The 17891-nt window shown below is 49.6% G+C and overlaps 1 protein-coding gene across 1 annotated transcript; it reads right to left on the reverse strand.

Moving 5' to 3' along the window:
• Window positions 1-1226: 1226 nt before the first annotated feature.
• INCENP (inner centromere protein) lies at window positions 1227-17814 on the reverse strand. Its single transcript, XM_074884931.1, has 16 exons — window positions 17678-17814; window positions 17472-17585; window positions 16165-16946; window positions 14233-14284; window positions 14037-14070; window positions 11844-11922; window positions 11259-11307; window positions 10818-10935; window positions 10597-10731; window positions 8221-8330; window positions 7720-7837; window positions 6848-6970; window positions 6162-6334; window positions 5784-5874; window positions 3807-3966; window positions 1227-3040 (listed from the first exon to the last, which is right to left on the reverse strand). The coding sequence occupies exons 1-16, from the start codon at window positions 17812-17814 to the stop codon at window positions 2826-2828; spliced, it is 2490 nt and encodes an 829-aa protein (XP_074741032.1). The 3' UTR covers window positions 1227-2825.
• Between the last annotated feature and the right edge of the window lie 77 nt (window positions 17815-17891).

Here is a 17891-nt window from a genome sequence, read left to right on the forward strand (position 1 = left end):
GTCATTTCGATGGGGGGAGAGGAGGGACCCACGTTCAGGCCTTTGTGGAGAGTCCTCCCCCCAGATCTCCACTGACCCCCACGAGGGACACGGCCCCTAAGCCGGACTGCGGCTGCGCTCTCTCTTTGACACCCAGACAGGAACCAGGGCAGCTCCAATTTCTTCAGACGCTCCCGTTTCCCCCCACCACTGTGAATCCCCACCCTGGTTTGGCTGCCAGGCACCGGTTTGGTGCTGAGCAAGGAGCTACCCTGGCCAGGACTGTTCTCCTGGGCCACGGCCCCGTCCTCCCATGAAGGACCCAGAAAAGCATCAGCCACAAAAAACACAGTTGCAGGGCAGCCACATCTGCCAGATTTAATCCAAAGGATAAAGGATACTCAGAGGGTTAATGTAGCAAAGGGAACACCAGTGCAAGTCCTAAACGTAAACCAAACCTCAGCAAGGCTCTGGCTGGGATGCCAAGCTCTCATTGGGTGCTTAAAAGTGATTTTTAATAGTCCTATTTACTTGAAACTTGCTTTTCTTGCTAGATTTCCAGCACCTCTGGACCCAAAGAGGATTGGGATCCCACCTGAAACCAAACCTGGAGGAAAGGCTCTGAAAAGCTGCCCCTGGGCAGGAGACTCATCTGGGGCAGGACCTGTGGGGGGGGCAGCGTGAACTGGGAGTCCAGCCTGACCAGAAACAGGTGGGAGAGGCTGGGGAGAGGCTGCTGGGCAGGCAGAGTAACAGGAGAAATACCTGAATCAGGAGTGAAAATATCTTTCTTAAAATCTTGAGGTTGTAATTCCCTGGGATTTCTACTTGTGGTTTTTTGTTTGTGTGTTTTTAAATGCCAGTGCTGCAGTTGTGCTATGACTGAAGTTCTCGCGCCACCTGCTGGTGGCAAGTCCGAGTATTTTCTAGACTTGTACAAGTAGTGAATTACAGGGATGTAGGTTCCTTCAAGATGAATTCAGGTCATGTATTCCTCAGCAACATATCATCATGCCAGACTGTCCCTCTTCCCATTTCCAGAAACAGAAGGAAGAAAAACTAGTCAGCAAATTCTGCAGGGTTGCCAAACACAGATATTTTCCGCGGGAGTTACGAAGTTCTTACTCAACAGAACATTCCTGTCTTAAGGAAACAGTGCAAAAAGCAACTCAAAAGGACACATCCCAAAATACCGTAGATTTGTCTAATCAAAAGCTATGATGAATCCGTAAGAAGAGACCAGAGGAGATGATTTAACTCACTTTTATCAAATTCAGACATTCAAATAGCAATCAACTTTAAAGTTTTTTCCCATTTCAGCAAGCTTTCTTACAAAAAGGTTACGTTCACCCTAAGATACAAAACTCAATCTACAGAGCGTCTATCAAAGCACAGTCCCCTCGCAGATACAAACACGGACCAAAGCAGAGCATCTAGCAGTTATGTATTTAAATATAAAACCCCACGTCACTGTAAAGCCGTTCGCTTGCAAACAGTTCATGAACTACAGCACGAGGAAAGGTCGAAGCCTCCTCCCGCGCTGCAGAATCTCCGTACAGTGATTTCGAAGGACCGAGTTGTGTGTACACAAACGTGCTTTTCAGTCTCTTGCTTACTGAAATCGCAGCCACGAAACGCTCACCCGACTTTAAAACAAATCAAGCCGCAAGGAAAGATGAACCTGAGGTAAGAACCATGGGGGGTGTCTAATTTGCAGAAGCCAGACTTCCACAGCAACCTACAGAAACAAAAGTAACTGTTTCCCTTAAAATCTTCCAGTAAGTACTGTCCTACCGAGACCTCTCGCCATACAGGAGCCTGTCAGAGAAAACAAGTGTCTGTGCCATTTACGAGTCTGGTGTGGAAAGAATGTCTAAAACATCAAGTGCTCTTGGAAATTAAATTCTAAGCCGATATTTTGCTGTTCAGAGGGAACTGTTTTGGTAACAGCACATTTGACACTGTCTTACAGAATGTGTAGTGCGAAACAGGCCTAGAAATCAAACCAGCTTTGATGCTGAACAAAGGAAACGGCCAAGGGGAGAAAAGAGAAAGAGGGATGAAGTTTAAACTCATTCTTTCAATCCGGTCGATGCCACAGCCATGGAATTTAAATTAGAGAGACAAAATTCTACCAGAACCTTTGTACAATTTCTCTTAAAGCCTAGAACAAAGCTGCCTTCCACTACTCTGGGTATTCCTGGAGATAGGGTTACACCCAAGGTCACCTCCCTCTCTCCAGCACCTGAAGAAAGGTCGATAAAATTTGTGTTTTTCAGCCGGAGCTGCAGCACCATCAGCATCACCGCAGCTCACGCACACAACGGCACCGGGCGTTGGCATAAAGCGTGTTGCTGAAAAATGGAACAGTGAAGCCCCTTTGCAATTTGAGGAGATGACAAAGACCCCCCGCACTGATGTCAGGCTCCTGGGGAACGCCAGTGGCGCCCGTTCGGGTCTGACCGTGACACACGCGGTGGCCTCAGCGCTACGAGTCCTCTGGCTTCGGCCACGGACAGACGGACAGCTCCCAGCCCTGCCTGGGGAGGGGAGGGTCATACAGCTTTCAGGGATGCACTCTCCCAACCTAGAGGTCCGAATCTTTGCCAGCTTAAAGCTACGGTAAAAGGAAATGCATCGTTCTGAGGCGGTATCTCCCAAAAGCTTCCTGTTTTGCCTAACAGGGAGAAAATAAGCCCTGAAAGCAGAAAATGCAAGAGGCCCAGTAAGAGCTGACATTTATTCCACGCTAATACCTAAAGATTTACGGATACTGAACAACTCTTTTCTCACCTAGAGACAGAAGCGCACACCCCCTGCTCCGCAAGAAAGAGCCTCTGCCCACCTCAGTACTTCTTGAGGGTGTAGGGCAGAGCGAGCGCCGGCCTGGTGCCAGGGAAGGGCGGCGAGTTCCACACCGCAGAGCTCGTGCGCTTGAAGTAGCGCGGCTTGCTCTTGTAAAAGATGTCCTCCAGCTTGGGGCTTGCGATCACCCCGAAGAGCGCGTCAACGTTGGGAGGGTTGTAGTACTGGTGGGTTACAGCTTGGCTAAGCAGATTCCCTGGAGAAACAAGAGATTAAATTGGCATTAATTTTTTTTAATTGAAATTGCTGGTTTTGATTTTGAATTTCATTGAATTGATATTCAATTTGAAATTGAAGAGACTGTTTGTACACAGCGTGTCCCGGCTCTCCTCATCTCTAAACCCACTGAGATCGTAAATGGGAGAAATCCTGCAGGGTTTGGTGGTTTAAAGCACCTTGGTTAAGCCTAAAGATTCACTACAGATCGCTTGGAGCGCAAATATTGCATGTACTGAATTCTGGCCAGGAACTAGAGTAAGTTTGCAAGAGTCAAGGTGTCTCAGCTTTTCTTCCTGCAGCCTGTTAGTTTCCCCACAACTTTTTAGCTCCTCGGGGGTAGGTGGAATATGAAATCATGGAACTGAGCATTTCAGAACCAGAACAGCTGCCGGTCTGAAACCCGGCCCATGACATCTGGCATTACTTTGCTTTTTAAAGGCAAATCAGTGTCAAGCAGGCTCAAGGCACTAGTTCATAATCATTCCTTTTACACTAGCAAAATGACCCTAGCAGATCCATTAAAGCAGTTAAAAGCGTATTTTCTCCCCAATATTGTCACAAGAAGATCCCCAAGTGGTAGAGGAGCCTATGACTCGGCACAGCAGCGTGGCTGGAGGAGACCAGTACTTTTAGTAGTAGGAACTGGGCAAAATCTTACACCAGGTCTGACTATGGGTTGGAGCAAAGCTACAGCAGGGTGTGCTGGGGGCTCTCAGGCCGGACACGGGCCTGCTGACACGTACCGGTGGCCCAGGCAGGGATAGGCTTGCGAGGCTGGCTTTCGTCATCTGTAGAGTCATCGCTGTTCAGATCCAGCCCGTAGTTGTTTGGATTTGTCAGGGCGGGCTTGGGAACTTTTGGGGCCTGGGGAGTCATCTGGTATGAGCTGCAGGCAGGCGAGTTCTAGAAGACAAAGGTACCGGCAGGTGTCAGGCGCAGCAGCCAGAGGCCCAGTGGCCGGAATGCCCCAACATTCACCCCTCGCTTCACCGCACGGCTGCAAAGCCTCAACTTTGGCAGTTCCAAAGTTTTGACCCAAGAACTTGTCTCAAGTTCTAAAGTTTTGACACAATTCTGACTTTGCACTGCCTCCTCCTGTTTAATTATGCTGCTTAATTGGCTATGTACGACACGAACAAGCCAGCAATAGATGCATCTAACACACATGCAGCAGTTCCCTCTGATTCAAGCAAGGCTTAAATGCAGTTGTTACGTCCTCAAAGCTGGAGCAATGTGCTTTAAATACTCTACAGCCAAACTTCTGGGCTTGTTTAACAATATTAAACTGCTTATTACCACGTCGAGAACACACACACAACAGCTCAGGACAAGCTACTGTAATTTTTATGGGAACAGCATGACTGAGAAATGCAAGTGACAAAGAAAAACTGGGAACTGAAAATTTCCCCTTCCATGAAACATCTCTCTAGAGTTGGAAAGTTTTTCTTCCCCATAAGGCTGCCTTCATGGCTTGCGTCCATTAACTCATATTTCACTGTTCTTGCATTTAAAGATTAAAATATATAGCTCTGCAAGGAGATAAAGGTCCATACATTTGTTTTCAATGTTCATTCACCTGCACGTTTTCCTCAAGTTCTGTCAGCAGCGAGGCCCCAACACAAAACCATTACACAGGCTCTGCTGCCATCCCGTGGCTGCTCCCAACTTTGAACTTAAATAACACTATTTCAGCATCGCTCCTGCCCGGGAGGTTAATCCAGGATTTAAAGAGAAGCTCAGAAAGGCAAAGCAACTCCAACAGCCACTGCCTTTCCCTGGCGAGCAAACCCTGGCAAACACCTGCTGCTTCCCTTCCCTCCTTTCCACTCCCCAGGTCATTCCACCAGGAGTCAACCTCCAATAACAGGAAAAGTTTACAGAATCCCTTCATCATTGAAAGGGAACATAAAAAGCAGAGGGTAAAACTGCCCATTGTAACAGCATGTCATTGCTGGAATCGGCATTCTCTGATGTCATCCCTTAAAGTTTCACCAGAGAGAGCAGAATTACCTCTTTGTTTTCTAGGTGCTGGGTTTGGGCTATATCTTTAACCTTTTGTTCCTCTGGCAGTTTCTTCTGTTCTTGCTCCTGCCTCTTCACCTCTGCTAGCCTCTGCTCCTGCTGGCAAGCCGACATCACACAGGAATTAATCTCATGAACTAAACTATGCTGTTAATGCAGGGATCCACTTTTGATATGCAAAAAAATCTGAGCATCTAACTGCAAGCATTCGTTGCCTGTGATGCTAAAGAGCACTGAGCACAGTGCAGACAGTGAACAAATGCAGCAGTTCGAGCTTTCCTCGCAGTGGCACAAATCGACCTTCCCATTTAAGAGCATTAGTTGCCTTTCTCTACAAATGCAATGACCTCATGCTTTGAAAAGCTTGCTACTGACTATCTTCAGGATAGAAACATCAGAAACCAGCCAACCATCTGACTGGAAAAGCCTGTGCTACTGATCTCAGCCTCTTCTTACACTAAGAACTGTCTTTTTAGAGGCCAAGTCGTCCCACTGTACAGTAACCATCCCACACAGGTCACAAGAATCTCACCCTGCAAACGCTCAGTTCTTCCTACTGAACGTAGAGGAAACCAAGAGGCTGCTGACCCAAACAGCCGGCATCTAAAAGCAAGTGAAATAACCCCACCCGCTCAGTCGCTCCCAACAGGAACGGCTCCCGAAGCTGGCCCCACCAGCTGCAAGCAGCGCATACGTACGTCTGCCTTCCCCGTCTCCTTGGGGAGCTGTTCTTTAGCAGCCAGCGCGTCCTTCTGTGGGCAAGCGGCCTTCTCCTGCTGCTCGCGGAGCCTGAGAACCAAAGCAACAGACCGGTACTCTCAAATCCACCGGGGTACCCCCATCCAGCACCTGCCACAGCCCCCCCTTTCTCACAGCCTTTCAGGGCACTCCCCACCACACTCCCACCTCACCGAGCCCAGGATTTCTCCTCAGCAGCTTAGTACCCACAACAGTCGAGTCGTGCTGACAGCACAAAGTAGCTCTTCACTGCTTGAGCCTTTCACTAGTGCCCTCTGCTCCCGCTTCTCTTCAAAGTCCCACACAGAATTTACTACATAAATTGGATATTGTCTTACCTTTCTGCCTGGATTCTCTCCTGTTCCTTCTTCCTCTCCAACTCTCTCTCTGCAGCCAGCTGCTTCTCTCTCTCCTGTTCTGCCTGTCTCTGCTCCGCAATCTTCCTGGCACGTTCCTGCTCCTCTTCCTTCCTCTTCTGCATTAGCTCTTTGTGCCGACGTTCCTCCTCCTCCTGGTAAGCCCAACAAGGCAGTTACTCCCCTTACACCGAACCAGAACAGGCTCCAGAGTCAAGGAGCAGAAAGGCCCCATCTGACCCCAGTCCCTGGCACCTCCCGCCAGAGCAGGGGAGCAGCTCGGGGCTGCAGTCCTGGTGCCTCATCTCCAGCCACCTCAGCGCTGGCCCCTCCCTGCCCACACGGTACCCGAAGGGCTCTGGATCTCCAAGGGACAGGTTTAACTGAGGTTTAGGACTTGCCAACGCACAGATTACAGTTGTTAGTAAGAATCTGTCCAGCACCATGGAAGAACTGTGGGTCACAATCACCAAGAGCTGGCAGCGTATTGCAAGAGGACACAGGAAGCACCACACTGAGGAGAGCTTCAAAGATAAAGCCTCCCGCCACACCGATCCTGGCTGGGCTGGCTCGTGTCAGCACTCCCACGGGCTCCTCACTTACAAAGAGCAGCAAAGCGCGGCCACTCTAAATGCACTCAGGGTAAGAGGATGGGCTCCAGCACAGACCTGCTGCAGTGCTTTTTGTTTTCTAGCCTCTTCTTCGTGCCTGCGCCGGGCCTCTGCTTCTTCCATTTTCTTGGCAGCTGCTTTCTTTTTGATCTTCTCTTCTGCCAGCCTTTCTTCCCGCACCTACGGCACAGGCATAGCTAGCTGGATACCCACGTCTCAGGTGGGACAGTGCTCTGCACGTGAAATATCCTAGAGTAAGTCTCAAAGACACAGAGCTCCCTCCTCTCACAGGGCAAAAGCATCCTTTTTCGCCAGTGGGACCTGTGCTTTATTTTAAAAAGGTAATATTTAAGGAAATTACCTTCTTTTACACATCTCCACAGGAAGAGCTGATCCTGTTCTGGCCTTTACACATCTAATACCACAAAAACCATCAGATTATATTCTCAGAACCATGAAATAAGAAAATCAGATGGAGATGATTAAAGCAGACAAATGACTGCTGTGGTCACATGTGCAAATCATCCCAAAGACTCAGATACAAGAAAGGGTCTGGAGGAAGTACGTTTATTTTCACCTCTTCATCCATCAGTCAGATGGGAGAACAGCTTCGAGTAGATAAAGCCTCAGGGCCATTAGGCTGGCTTTATCTGCTTGAAGTTCTTCTCCCATCTGACAGAGCCCTAATAAAGCCCATTTAGATTCATAATTCTGGGAAATAAGGGGTTTATCTGCCATTTTCTGTAACCAAGAGAAAGGCGGTCACTCAGAATCGGCAAGTTTCTGGAAGGATCTTTATTCAACCGTTCTCCAGTTCACTCTCTAAATTTCAGCCCCTGTCTTTCTGCAAGGCACACTCATGTGGCATCATCCACCTCAACAGATTATTTATTCTCCCAGACAAACTCCACAGGTATATCGGGCCTTACCTTCTCGGTCTTCTCAAACAGAGCTATCTTCTGCTCAATGCGCCTTTTCCTCTCTTCCTCTATCTGCTCTGCCCGCTCCCGAGCTTGCAACACTTTGCGCAGACGCTCCTCACGCTTCCTGTAGGACACAGCCCAACCTGGTCATTGCAGTCCAGGCAGAGGATTCCTTACAACTCAAATACAAAGCCAGACACAGCTCCTGGGCACCATGAAATTCAATTAAGAAAATACACCATTCATTTAAACATCAGCAATTTTTTTAAGCTCCATCTGAGACAGAGGACTTAAGACGAAAAGCTGAAGAAGCACTCAGCTAGGTGAGTTACCTTTTATTTGCATTCTAGATAGATACTATGAGAACAAATACTGGCTTTGTGGTGTGAGAGCCAGCAGACAGGGATTTTTGCTGCGTGTATGGACTCTGCAAGATAAAAGACCCAGCCACAGGGACCTAGAGGTGCAGAGCACACAGGCTAGGCAGGGCAGAAAGCATATACTCACAGCTTTGCCTCTTCTAATCGCCGTTTCTTTTCTTCCTCCAGTTTTTGTTTTCTCAAGTGTTCAGCTTCTTGCTTTTTCCTCAGAGTCTCTAGCTTCTGTCTCTCCTTTTCCTGAAGTGGATTGAAATGTGATTGTACCCACCTATCAGGGCTTCCTTCTCCCTCGACCTGCTCACATTAAGGGCGGCACAGAGGTAACACCAGGGAACTGCAGCCAGCACCAGGGGACGGTAACAAGCTTGGGCCACCTGTGACATGGTCACAGATGTTTGGGAAGGAATGTGATGAAAAACGAGGCAGTGGTGTTAATCTTAGAGAGCAAGAGAAGAAGCTGGGAAGTTGAAACAGAAGCATCAGCTCCTGAAGCCCAGGCAGGTTCTGCAGAGATGGCGGGTGGACAGCACCATGATTTACGTTGGTAAAAAGAACCAAAAAAGCAGCGCTAATGCTCGGCATGATACTGACTTCCTGCGGTGAGAGCGGGGACAGATGGTGCTCCAGGAGACACCTCGCTGCTCCTCAGAGCTCCCGCCGGCACCTCCGCTTCCCGCGTAGCTCCAGCTCAGGGCAAACCACCCCCGTCCAGCCCGAGCGCTTACGGCCTGTCTCAGGCCCAGGCAGCCCCACACATCACGCAAATTCGGGCGCCTCTCTAACCCGCCCAGCTAACTCGGTCTGAGCACACTGACAATGAGGAGAGCAAGCTCCAGCCACCACAGCAAACAGGTTAAGACAAACTAATTTAATGCCAGATTTGATACTGCAGATGCCTAATTGTGACAGGCCTGGTCTCGGGACAAACCCATTGATAAGCATGGTGAAATAGTGAAGTGATAACCTTACGCTGGGCCCCACGTTGTACATGACTGGTGTTATTAGTATCCAAACTGGCTAATTTAAAACTAACGATTCTATCTTATTGCGCTGGTGCTATTTAGTTATGTCAGGCTCCACACAGAAGAAGTCCTGAGGGGAAGTGGGCCACACTGAAATGAGACCTAAAATATAACATTCAGTGAACTGACAGCGACAAAGGATGCATGAGCCAGAACACTTCTCATCATACCAGCTCCTTTGCCAACACAGGCACTAATGTCAGCAGGAACTCCAGTGAGACTGAAGCTCGAGGGCTTCACTGCTCCCCAACGACAGACCAACCCAGAGCACAGCAAGACTCCCTACACATCACAACCGTGACAGCTTTAAGCTATACAAAAGTTCTGATACAAGGTTGCTGGATATAAGCTAGATGCAGGAAAAACAGTTTCTGCAGTATGCCCTCCTCTCCCTGCCCAGCTCTCCTGCAAGTGAAAACAAGCCCTAGAACTACTGTATTCTGCAGGCACATTGCTGGGTTTCCCAAGTGTGAGCAGCCTGTGCTCACACACCAGCTCCCAGCGTGTCCCTGGGTGCCTCATGAAGCTACTGCGCCCTCATGTCGCAGCACGACTCCGGCACGGGACCTGCAGATGCTGATGGGAACCAGCTTTTCCTCGAGCACGGACTCCTCCGAGCCAAACACCAAATCTAAATGCCGATGAGGTAGAATTGAGGGCTACCCAAATCTAAATGCCAATGAAGTAGGAGCGAGGGTTGCCCAGCAGGGATATGGGTAGTATTCCTGCTGCAAGTCCAGCCAATGTAATTAAATGATCATGATTTATGACCAAACTCTCCTGTGTAAGCAGAACACAGGGAAAACCAACTGCCTTTGGAAATCTAGAAGCAGATCTCACATCCCATCTGCCCAAAGTACTGTCTGGGGTACAGGGGCTTACCGCTGTGACACTGGAACTTCGCTGGGGTTTGCCCTGGGCAGAAGCAGCCCCGCACACAGCAGAGCTGTGGTGTTTGTCTGCTGTGTGCCACCATCACACCCCCTGATAGCGATGCCCGTTAGATCTGGGCTCCGGCACACTCATCTCTCTGAACCAGCGGTCTCCTATTCAAGGCAGGCTCATGGTTCTTCCTGCTTCAAAGATCTGAAAAACCTCAGAACATCAGAAGCTTGGATTTAAGCTCAGATCTCACTCACTAGAAAGATCCCAGAATGGAGACTTTGGATGTGCAGACCTCAGTTACACATACACCTCAACTGCAGCATTCAAAATCCTCTTGATTTTCAGTTCCCAGTTTTCATTCCCAACTGTTACTTGCTAATACCACAGGGGAATGCTACAGTAATAAAGCTTAGGGTCCAAATTAGAACTCTTTAGGAAGCTGACTAATCACAGTTTTATTTAATTTATGTCAGTGTAAACAGCTTAAATTTACTTCTTAGTTTACTATGGGTTGAAAAGTTTCTTTTCCATCTGTGCTTTAACTTAGACGCTCACCAGAGCATCACATACTTGCATACAGCAGAGTCTCGTCTTACCTTGGGATCCGACTGGAGAGGAGTGTTGTACCGGATAAAAGATTTTATCACTCCGTTTCTCCCCACAGAGCTCGGCGTCATGAGGAGCTGGTTCTTCTGCACAGTGTGCAAAAACGTTTTGAAAGGACGTACAACCTGTAAGGGGAATGCCAAAAACGGTCCTCAGGAGCGTGAGTAAGAAGAGGTCTTGGTGAAGTTCACCAGGGTTACAAGGATCTTACTTTGCTGGCTGGAAAGACGGAGGATGGGGTCTGTCTTCTCGGAGGAGAAAGCCCTCCATCTTCTGCTTGCTGATGGTCATAGCGTTCGTCCACAGCTCTCTTGTAACTTGGCTTTCTCCTGTCAGAAGAATACAGTCCATCACACGTGGCAAACCCTCCCGATGGTCTCAAAGTCAGGTTTAAGAAAAGGTCATAAAGCTCTCCTAGCTGAAAAGATACTTCATTGCCTATGCACAAGTAGTTACCCAGTAACAGATTTCTCATGTGATAGAAGATACAAATTAAATCCTCTTTTTATAGAGGCAGAGAAAGCTTCCTGCAAAAGTTTCACAGTCACAGAACACTGAAGCCATTTAACAACATTTCAGCCTTGAACCTGCTTTGAACCAGAGGACAGATCTCCAGAGGCACCTTCCAGCTGGAATGATTCTACGAACATACCTGGCACTCTGGGGCGGCTCCTGGGTCTCCCCCTTATTTGAGTTGCTTTCTGAAAGAAAACAGTTACACAGTCAGTTCTAGCAGAAGAAAACTCCCTTCCAACACAGCTCTGAAAGCAGACAACAGATTTAGCAGCTCGCTAAAGAGCAAAAACCCTGCCATGAATTACACGCAGCAGGATCTTTCTTGCCTTCAGCAAGCAGCCACACAGCGCCAGTCGAACCCAGAAATAGAAAAGAAGGCAAAGCTGCCTGGTCTGCAGCACGCGGCTCGCTCTAACGCAGCGCCGTTGTGCTCAGCGGACACACCGCGACTGCTCGCTCAGGAAGGGGGTTGGACCAGGCCTCCCCCAACCCCCAGAACCCTCTGTCCTCATGCCACGCACTTCCCAGGGTGGGAAGTGACTCCAGCACAGAATCTCCTAACTGCTGATCTCTTGAAACAAATCCTCCCTTGTCAAAGATTAGAATAATCTTTCAAACTGGGCTCTCAAATTAACTAGCCAGTCTCTCAAACCTCCCAGTCAGCCTCCCAACAATGCGATGACTTTTTAAAATTTTGCCACAAAACCCCTCTGGAAGTTACCATTGTTGCTTGGCTCCTCTGGCTGTTCGTTTCTGCTGATGGTTCGAGAGCGAAGTGACATTCGCGGGCTTTGGGGATTCTGTAGGAAAAGCAAATGGGTTTCAGCACAATTCTCACACAGAAACAGCCAATTACTGTTTCAAATCGTGACATCATTCTGACAATGACACTGCAATACTGCCAGGGAATGCAGAACCACATGGCAGAAAGTATTGGAGCCAGTACTCAGAGGGAAGTCCTAACCTCCAGCTGAGAAAAATACCTCGGGACATATCTTGGGAAATTCCCTGGTGTCCTGTCATCACTAGAAGCACAGAGGTTCCCAGAACACGGGTATCTGCAATGAGGGACCGGCTGCTTAAACAGAACAAACTCATAAACTATTAAGGACAAAAGTGTTTCAAGTTGGAATCTGTTTATGCTTGCTGGACCCCCTTCACTGAGCAGTGATGAATGGGCAGCCTGGGAGACAGCAAAGACAAGCAGCCCATTTCCTTGATTTATGGGTTGGTTACGGATGCTGTTATTTGCCACCTTTGCACTTCCACTGGCACGGAATTGTTGAGATAATGGCTTTGGAGAGCAGGCAGCAGCCCGGCAGTCTGCACTCCGCTAGCAGGGCCAGTGTTAACTCCGCTCCCCGAGCCCGTGGAGGCTGGCAGGCACGGGGGAGATGGGAAGAGAATAAAGTATGGAAACTTTCTCCTCCCCAAATGTTTCTGTATGGTCTTACCCTAAGGCTGGGGACAGGAAGCATCTTGTAGCACGACAGAAGGATGTAGATCTAACGAATTCGAGAGCAGGGCTGCGAGGATCTGACCTTTGGGGAAGCACACGCGCAGAGGCACTGCCTGTGTGCCCCTACAGACATGCGTTCTCTGGGCCAAGGGGGCTGCTGCAGCACCACCCTCCACGCTGCTCACAGCTCCCAGAGGAAATCTCTGGCAGAAACCAAACCATGTTTGGTTTGCCAAGAAAAGTGCTGCTGGACGGACAGACAGATGGGGAGAGGGAACCTGGGCTAAGAGTGGTCCCACTCCCAGAGCAGCAGTAGGGGAACGAGAGGTGAGGGTCAGGGCAGATCACACACTACATGGACCAGCCTCTGTTTATAAATCCATCAGGGTACAGAAATAAGTCCTCCACTCGCAGATCTGCAGAGCAGTCCATTCCTCTCTTCTCCCCCTTTGCCCTTTAAGCTTTCTTACAGTTGTAACTCAGGCAAGCTAAAAATCCAGAGGCGGTAGAAAAAAGGAGTTTATTTGAACTTTTGCAGCTCCACTGACAAGCGCGGCCATAAAGGCATGTGTAAGCCTGTCCTTGTTTACAGAACTGCTCGAGGCACAGAGCTCTGCTCCATTAACTCAGCCTTAGCTCACTGAAAATTATTCTGGGCAAAACAGTGACATAATCCTGGGATTTCTTCCTCAGGAGGGCAGTGAGAATTGTGGAGGGATATGTTTTGACCTGGATGGTATTTATAAATTTCTGTGTTTGCCTTGAGACAAACTGACAAGCTTTGAATAATCTGCAGGACTAACAAAAAGGTCAAAAGAAGCTTTAAAAATACAGAAGTAGTAATAGTGTACAAACTCTGTACAACTGAAAAAACTTCCCTGAATTATAAGAAGGTTATTTATCTGTATAGATTCAGGACTGAATTTTCACACAACTGATCTCTATCAAGAGGCTGAGAAGCAAGAGCCGGCAGGACTCGGAACGCTAGCACTGGCATGCGTCAACCCATCACTTACATTTAAATATATTTATGCCAAGCAGCAGCAAGAATGCTGTTTTCTAGTCAAAGCTAGCCTTGCTCTGAAAGCATCTGAGATCGTAACACTGTACTGACAGAATACAGCTACCTGCATCCAAAATAAGCCTTGGGTCACCTTCCAAATAAAACTTTACTGGTTGTTGTTTTGCCGATTTTGGAACATAGTGATTAAACCAGACTCGCCAATCTCAGACTTTCTCTAGTCTGTGCATGGGAACCAGGGAGGGTAGGGACAAGCTCACACACCCACGCAGAGAGCTCTACACCTCCTCTAGCCAAGCAGCCCGTTGCCCAAATCCAGCAATCTGTGGCCAGAGCTCCCCGATTCCCCAGTAACAAATGAGAGTTGTGTTCAACACCTTCTGCTCACAAGTCCACACAAACGGAAACGCTTCTAATCTCTGCTCAAATCTTACCAACTTGGAGGGGGTACAAGATCCAGGAGGAGGCCTAGAAAAAACAAATAAAGGCAGCCGTCTTTAATAACATCAAGGAAACTGGGAAGCCATTCATTATCTGCAAGCAGTGCATTTTATACCAAGAATATCACTGTAAAAAAAAATCCTCCAAGCAGGATATTAAGGATAAAATAATATCTTAAAGTCATCTTACCCAATTTTGACAACTGTTTCTTCTTCCTCTGGCACCTCTCCAGAGCTGGAGGCTGCAGGAAAAGAAAAAAAATGCCAGAGCTGTAAGATAAGAGGTGCAGACCAAGGCTCTGAGGGAGTGAGGTTTACCCAAGACGGCTGCAGAGGCCTTTGCTCTGCCCTGTCAGTACTGCCACGTGCTGCTGCGAGCGAAGGCAGTTCAGTGCCCCCAAGCAGCACTGGAGGAAATGCTGCCTGCAACTTTAATGTAAGACAGCAGATGCTCTCAATTATAGATGAGCTCCAAGTGCTGTTCAACGAGCTCACATTAAGAGCAGCCAGGTCTGGGCTCAGCCTGGGCCGCAGCCAGCTGCCAGCAGGAGTTAGAGGCAGCGTTATTTACAGCACAAGCGCTGCTTCCCGCCAAGCATCCCCCAGCTCGGCAGTAGCCGGTTTTTAAGTACCACAGAGCCGGAAACTGCTGCTCATAATTAAGGCAGTGATGCAGCTTCAGCCTGGGCAGGGACACAGGGGCAGAGCGCAGAAGCTGAGAGAGCAGCTGCTCCCCTATTTCCACGCCGGTGTGGCCAAGGGAGCCCAGGCATGGGCGCTGTACGTGGCCAGTGCTGCAGGGACAGGGCAGACGCACTCTGCAGTCAATTAACACACTTCGAGTGTTAACGAGATCAACTGGAGCTGCCTGAAACATCACAGTTCCCCTCCTTAACCCAGAAATTTCGACTAGGCAGAAGAGCAGTTGTGTCAAATAGCACAGAGGGAAGAAGTAAAGCCTTCCTCAAACCCCCAAGTAATCCAGATCTGGACAATACTGACCAATCATTTAAACTGGGTAGATAAAGCTACTCCAGTGCCTCTTCAAAGTTACAGATGAAAAGACTTCCCTACAGTTTCATTTTTTACTGAGGGAGCCCTCAACGCTGTGCTTAAAAACTTACACAGCACTGCCCAGTACCTGTTACCAGCACAGGAAACCCTGGACTGGGGACTGCAGTGCTCTGGTTCTGGAAAAACATTCAACCAGAACAGTTAAATTGGTATGGAAAATACTACAGTGCTTGTCCAGGAATAACCTTCTACAGCAAAGAGGGCAACTCTTCAAGAAAAGCCAGTTTTATACAGCACAAACCCCACCAAACTACAACACTGCAGACTAACATGCTGTTATTTCAGCTGTACTAGTTCTCCCTTCAAACAAAAGAGCATGCTGTGCAAAAAAGCCAATCTCTCCTCAACACAAACGGCGTGGAAGAGGTTCTCTTGCATTTGAGGAGACATTTACTAGCCACTTTCCCTCAGCTTGAAAAACCAACGACGTTATATCCATCTCTGTGTTCTCCTGCCCCACATCCAACACCTGGATTGCGGTAGCACTGAAGAATATTTAAATCAGTTTGTCCTTCGCTGAAACCTGCCTCTACTGCAAACTGTAAAAGCCTGGAAGACTTTTAATAAGTTTACAAAGTTCAACCTCAAAATTCCCTTCTCAAAAGAGCTCTAGAACCAGCAGCCAGATGTTGTTTAAAGAGCAGTGGATTTGTGATGGCTACCTCATTTCCCAGAAAACAAGATGGCCTTTGTGAGAGCCCAAACCCTCCTTAGCAGCCGCCAGCAGCCACAACCCGCTCGCCAGCCTCCTCCTTCGCCTCGCGACCTGCCACCGCAGCTCGGAAGATGTTTGGGCTGTTCTCCAGAGGATTTACAAGGCCGAGACACAGGCCACGGACTAGCAGGTACCTGGGATTCTCTATTTGCGTAGGTCTCCAGAAAGCCAGTCAGAACATCTACGCTGAAGCGCAGGCGCCTGGCCAAGGAGGATCAGCTGTGGCACCCAGTTGAGGCACTAACCCCATAACACTGTTTTCCTTCAGTAGTGGATCAACAAAAAGAGCAGAAAAAGCGCAAAGCAAACCCATCTGGTGCCATTCAAACTTACCATCCACACGACTGGAGGACACGGATGACTTCCGAGCTGCCTTCCTCTTGGCCATTGCCCTGGTGACAGATTTCCGGATCATACTTTCCCTCTTGCTGGCCAGTGAGTATTTCTCTGCCAAGGAGGTTCTGCGAGTCATGGAAGTTTTGCCCATCAGGCTTCTGCGCACCGAACGCCGGCTCAGCCTCAAGCCTTTTGGAGTCCCTGGGCTGTCCCTTATGCGCTGGGGTGGCTCCTTGTCCAACCCCTCTTGTACCTGAGCAGAGTCATCTCCCTCCTCCAGCCTAGATTCCTCACTTAAAATGACTGTAGTATTAGCTGCCTTTGCTGCCTTCAGCTCCGCTGCAGCCTCACTTTCCCCTGCATCGCTTGCCTCAGGGGTGTGAGGAACCATCAGCTCAGCAGCTGCAGGCCCAGGCGGTGATTTGACAACCCTGCTCTGCCTGGGAGAGCCACCATCAGAGCTCAGGAGGATGGTGGTGGAGAGCTGCTCTGCAGGTCCGGGTGTGCTCTTCTGTAGATGTAGCTCGGCGTTAACACAACTGCTGACATCAATTTCCTCTAAGGAAACCTGCCCTTCTTCTTGCTGGGCCAAGGGGGTCTCAGGAACAACCTCCGAGCTTTTAGCAGACGTTACAGCTTGGGACCTTGTCACACGTTGAGGTGGAGACTGTTCTTTGGCCTCAGCCCTGCTTACTTCCAGCTTTTCTTTATTTTGGAGTCGTTGAGAGTATCGCATAGAGCTTACCAGTTTGAGACTGCTGTTCCTCCTTCTAGATAATCTAACAACAGAAACAGTGTGTCAGACTAGGACTGGATTCAGGAATAGACCAAAGTCCTTCCATGCAAAGGGGAATGTGCAGAAAAACAAAGTTAAAACACCTGGGATGAGCCTCTCTGAGAGCTCAATAGACACAGGGCTGCAGAAAGAGGCTAACACAGAAAGCAGCTAACAGACATAATCATTTTGGAGCAGAATAGATAGAGAACGAAGAAATGCAGCGATATAAAATGGAGGGGAGTGACAAACACTGAGCTTCCCATGAGCACCGCAGAGTGTTCAGCAGAGCGCCCGGCCGGACCTTTAACACGGGGGCGAAGGGGAGGCCTCAAGGACGCGCTCGGGGGGGGCCATTATCTTAGCGCGACTTTCACCAGCAGAGGTTTTCAGCCCCCCAAGAGCCGCCTCCCCCCTCCAGGCGCCGAGGGGACCCTCCCTGCTGCACCTTCGGCCGCCCCATCCCCTCCCAAGCGGCACTTCCCGGGTTCCAGCGCCCCGGCCTCCACCCCCTCACGGGCGGGCCTACCGCTTCCTGCCCGGCTCCAGGCTCTCCTCCTGCGGGCCGCAAAGCCGCTTCCTCCGCTGCCGGTTCTTCTGCGACGGCGTCTTGGGCATCAGCTGCGGCTCATCGCCGTAATGGCTGCGAGGGGACGGGGAGAGGCGGGGGGTCAGCGCGGGGAGCGGCCGGTAACGGCCCGGTGAGGGGAACCGTGTGTGTGGGGGGGTCGGTACCTGCTGAACACCCTGGCCGCCTCCTCGCGGATCTCCCTCAGCCACACCAGGTCGGTGTCGTCCACTTGCTGCAGGAACTCCGCCAGCCGCCGGTTACACACCACCGGCAGCTGCGCCGGTCCCGCCGCTGCCGCCATTTTCTCCTCAGCCGCCCCAGCCCCGACCAACCGCCCGCGCGCGCGCCCCCGGCCCGGCCCCGCTGCCCCGCCTGGAA

The sequence above is a fragment of the Strix uralensis genome, chromosome 15, assembly GCF_047716275.1.
Source record: "Strix uralensis isolate ZFMK-TIS-50842 chromosome 15, bStrUra1, whole genome shotgun sequence".
Classification (NCBI taxonomy): domain Eukaryota; kingdom Metazoa; phylum Chordata; class Aves; order Strigiformes; family Strigidae; genus Strix; species Strix uralensis.

What these genes read in the sequence shown, in the direction of transcription:
- INCENP (XM_074884931.1), bottom strand. Translation starts at nt 17,814, where the DNA reads ATGGCGGCAGCGGCGGGACCGGCGCAGCTGCCGGTGGTGTGTAACCGG. An exon ending in GTCCTCCAGTCGTGTGGATG is followed by an intron (nt 14,285 to 16,164) that starts GTAAGTTTGAAT and finishes CTTTTCCTGCAG; the next exon opens with CCTCCAGCTCTGGAGAGGTG. An exon ending in GAAACAGTTGTCAAAATTGG is followed by an intron (nt 14,071 to 14,232) that starts GTAAGATGACTT and finishes TGTTTTTTCTAG; the next exon opens with GCCTCCTCCTGGATCTTGTA.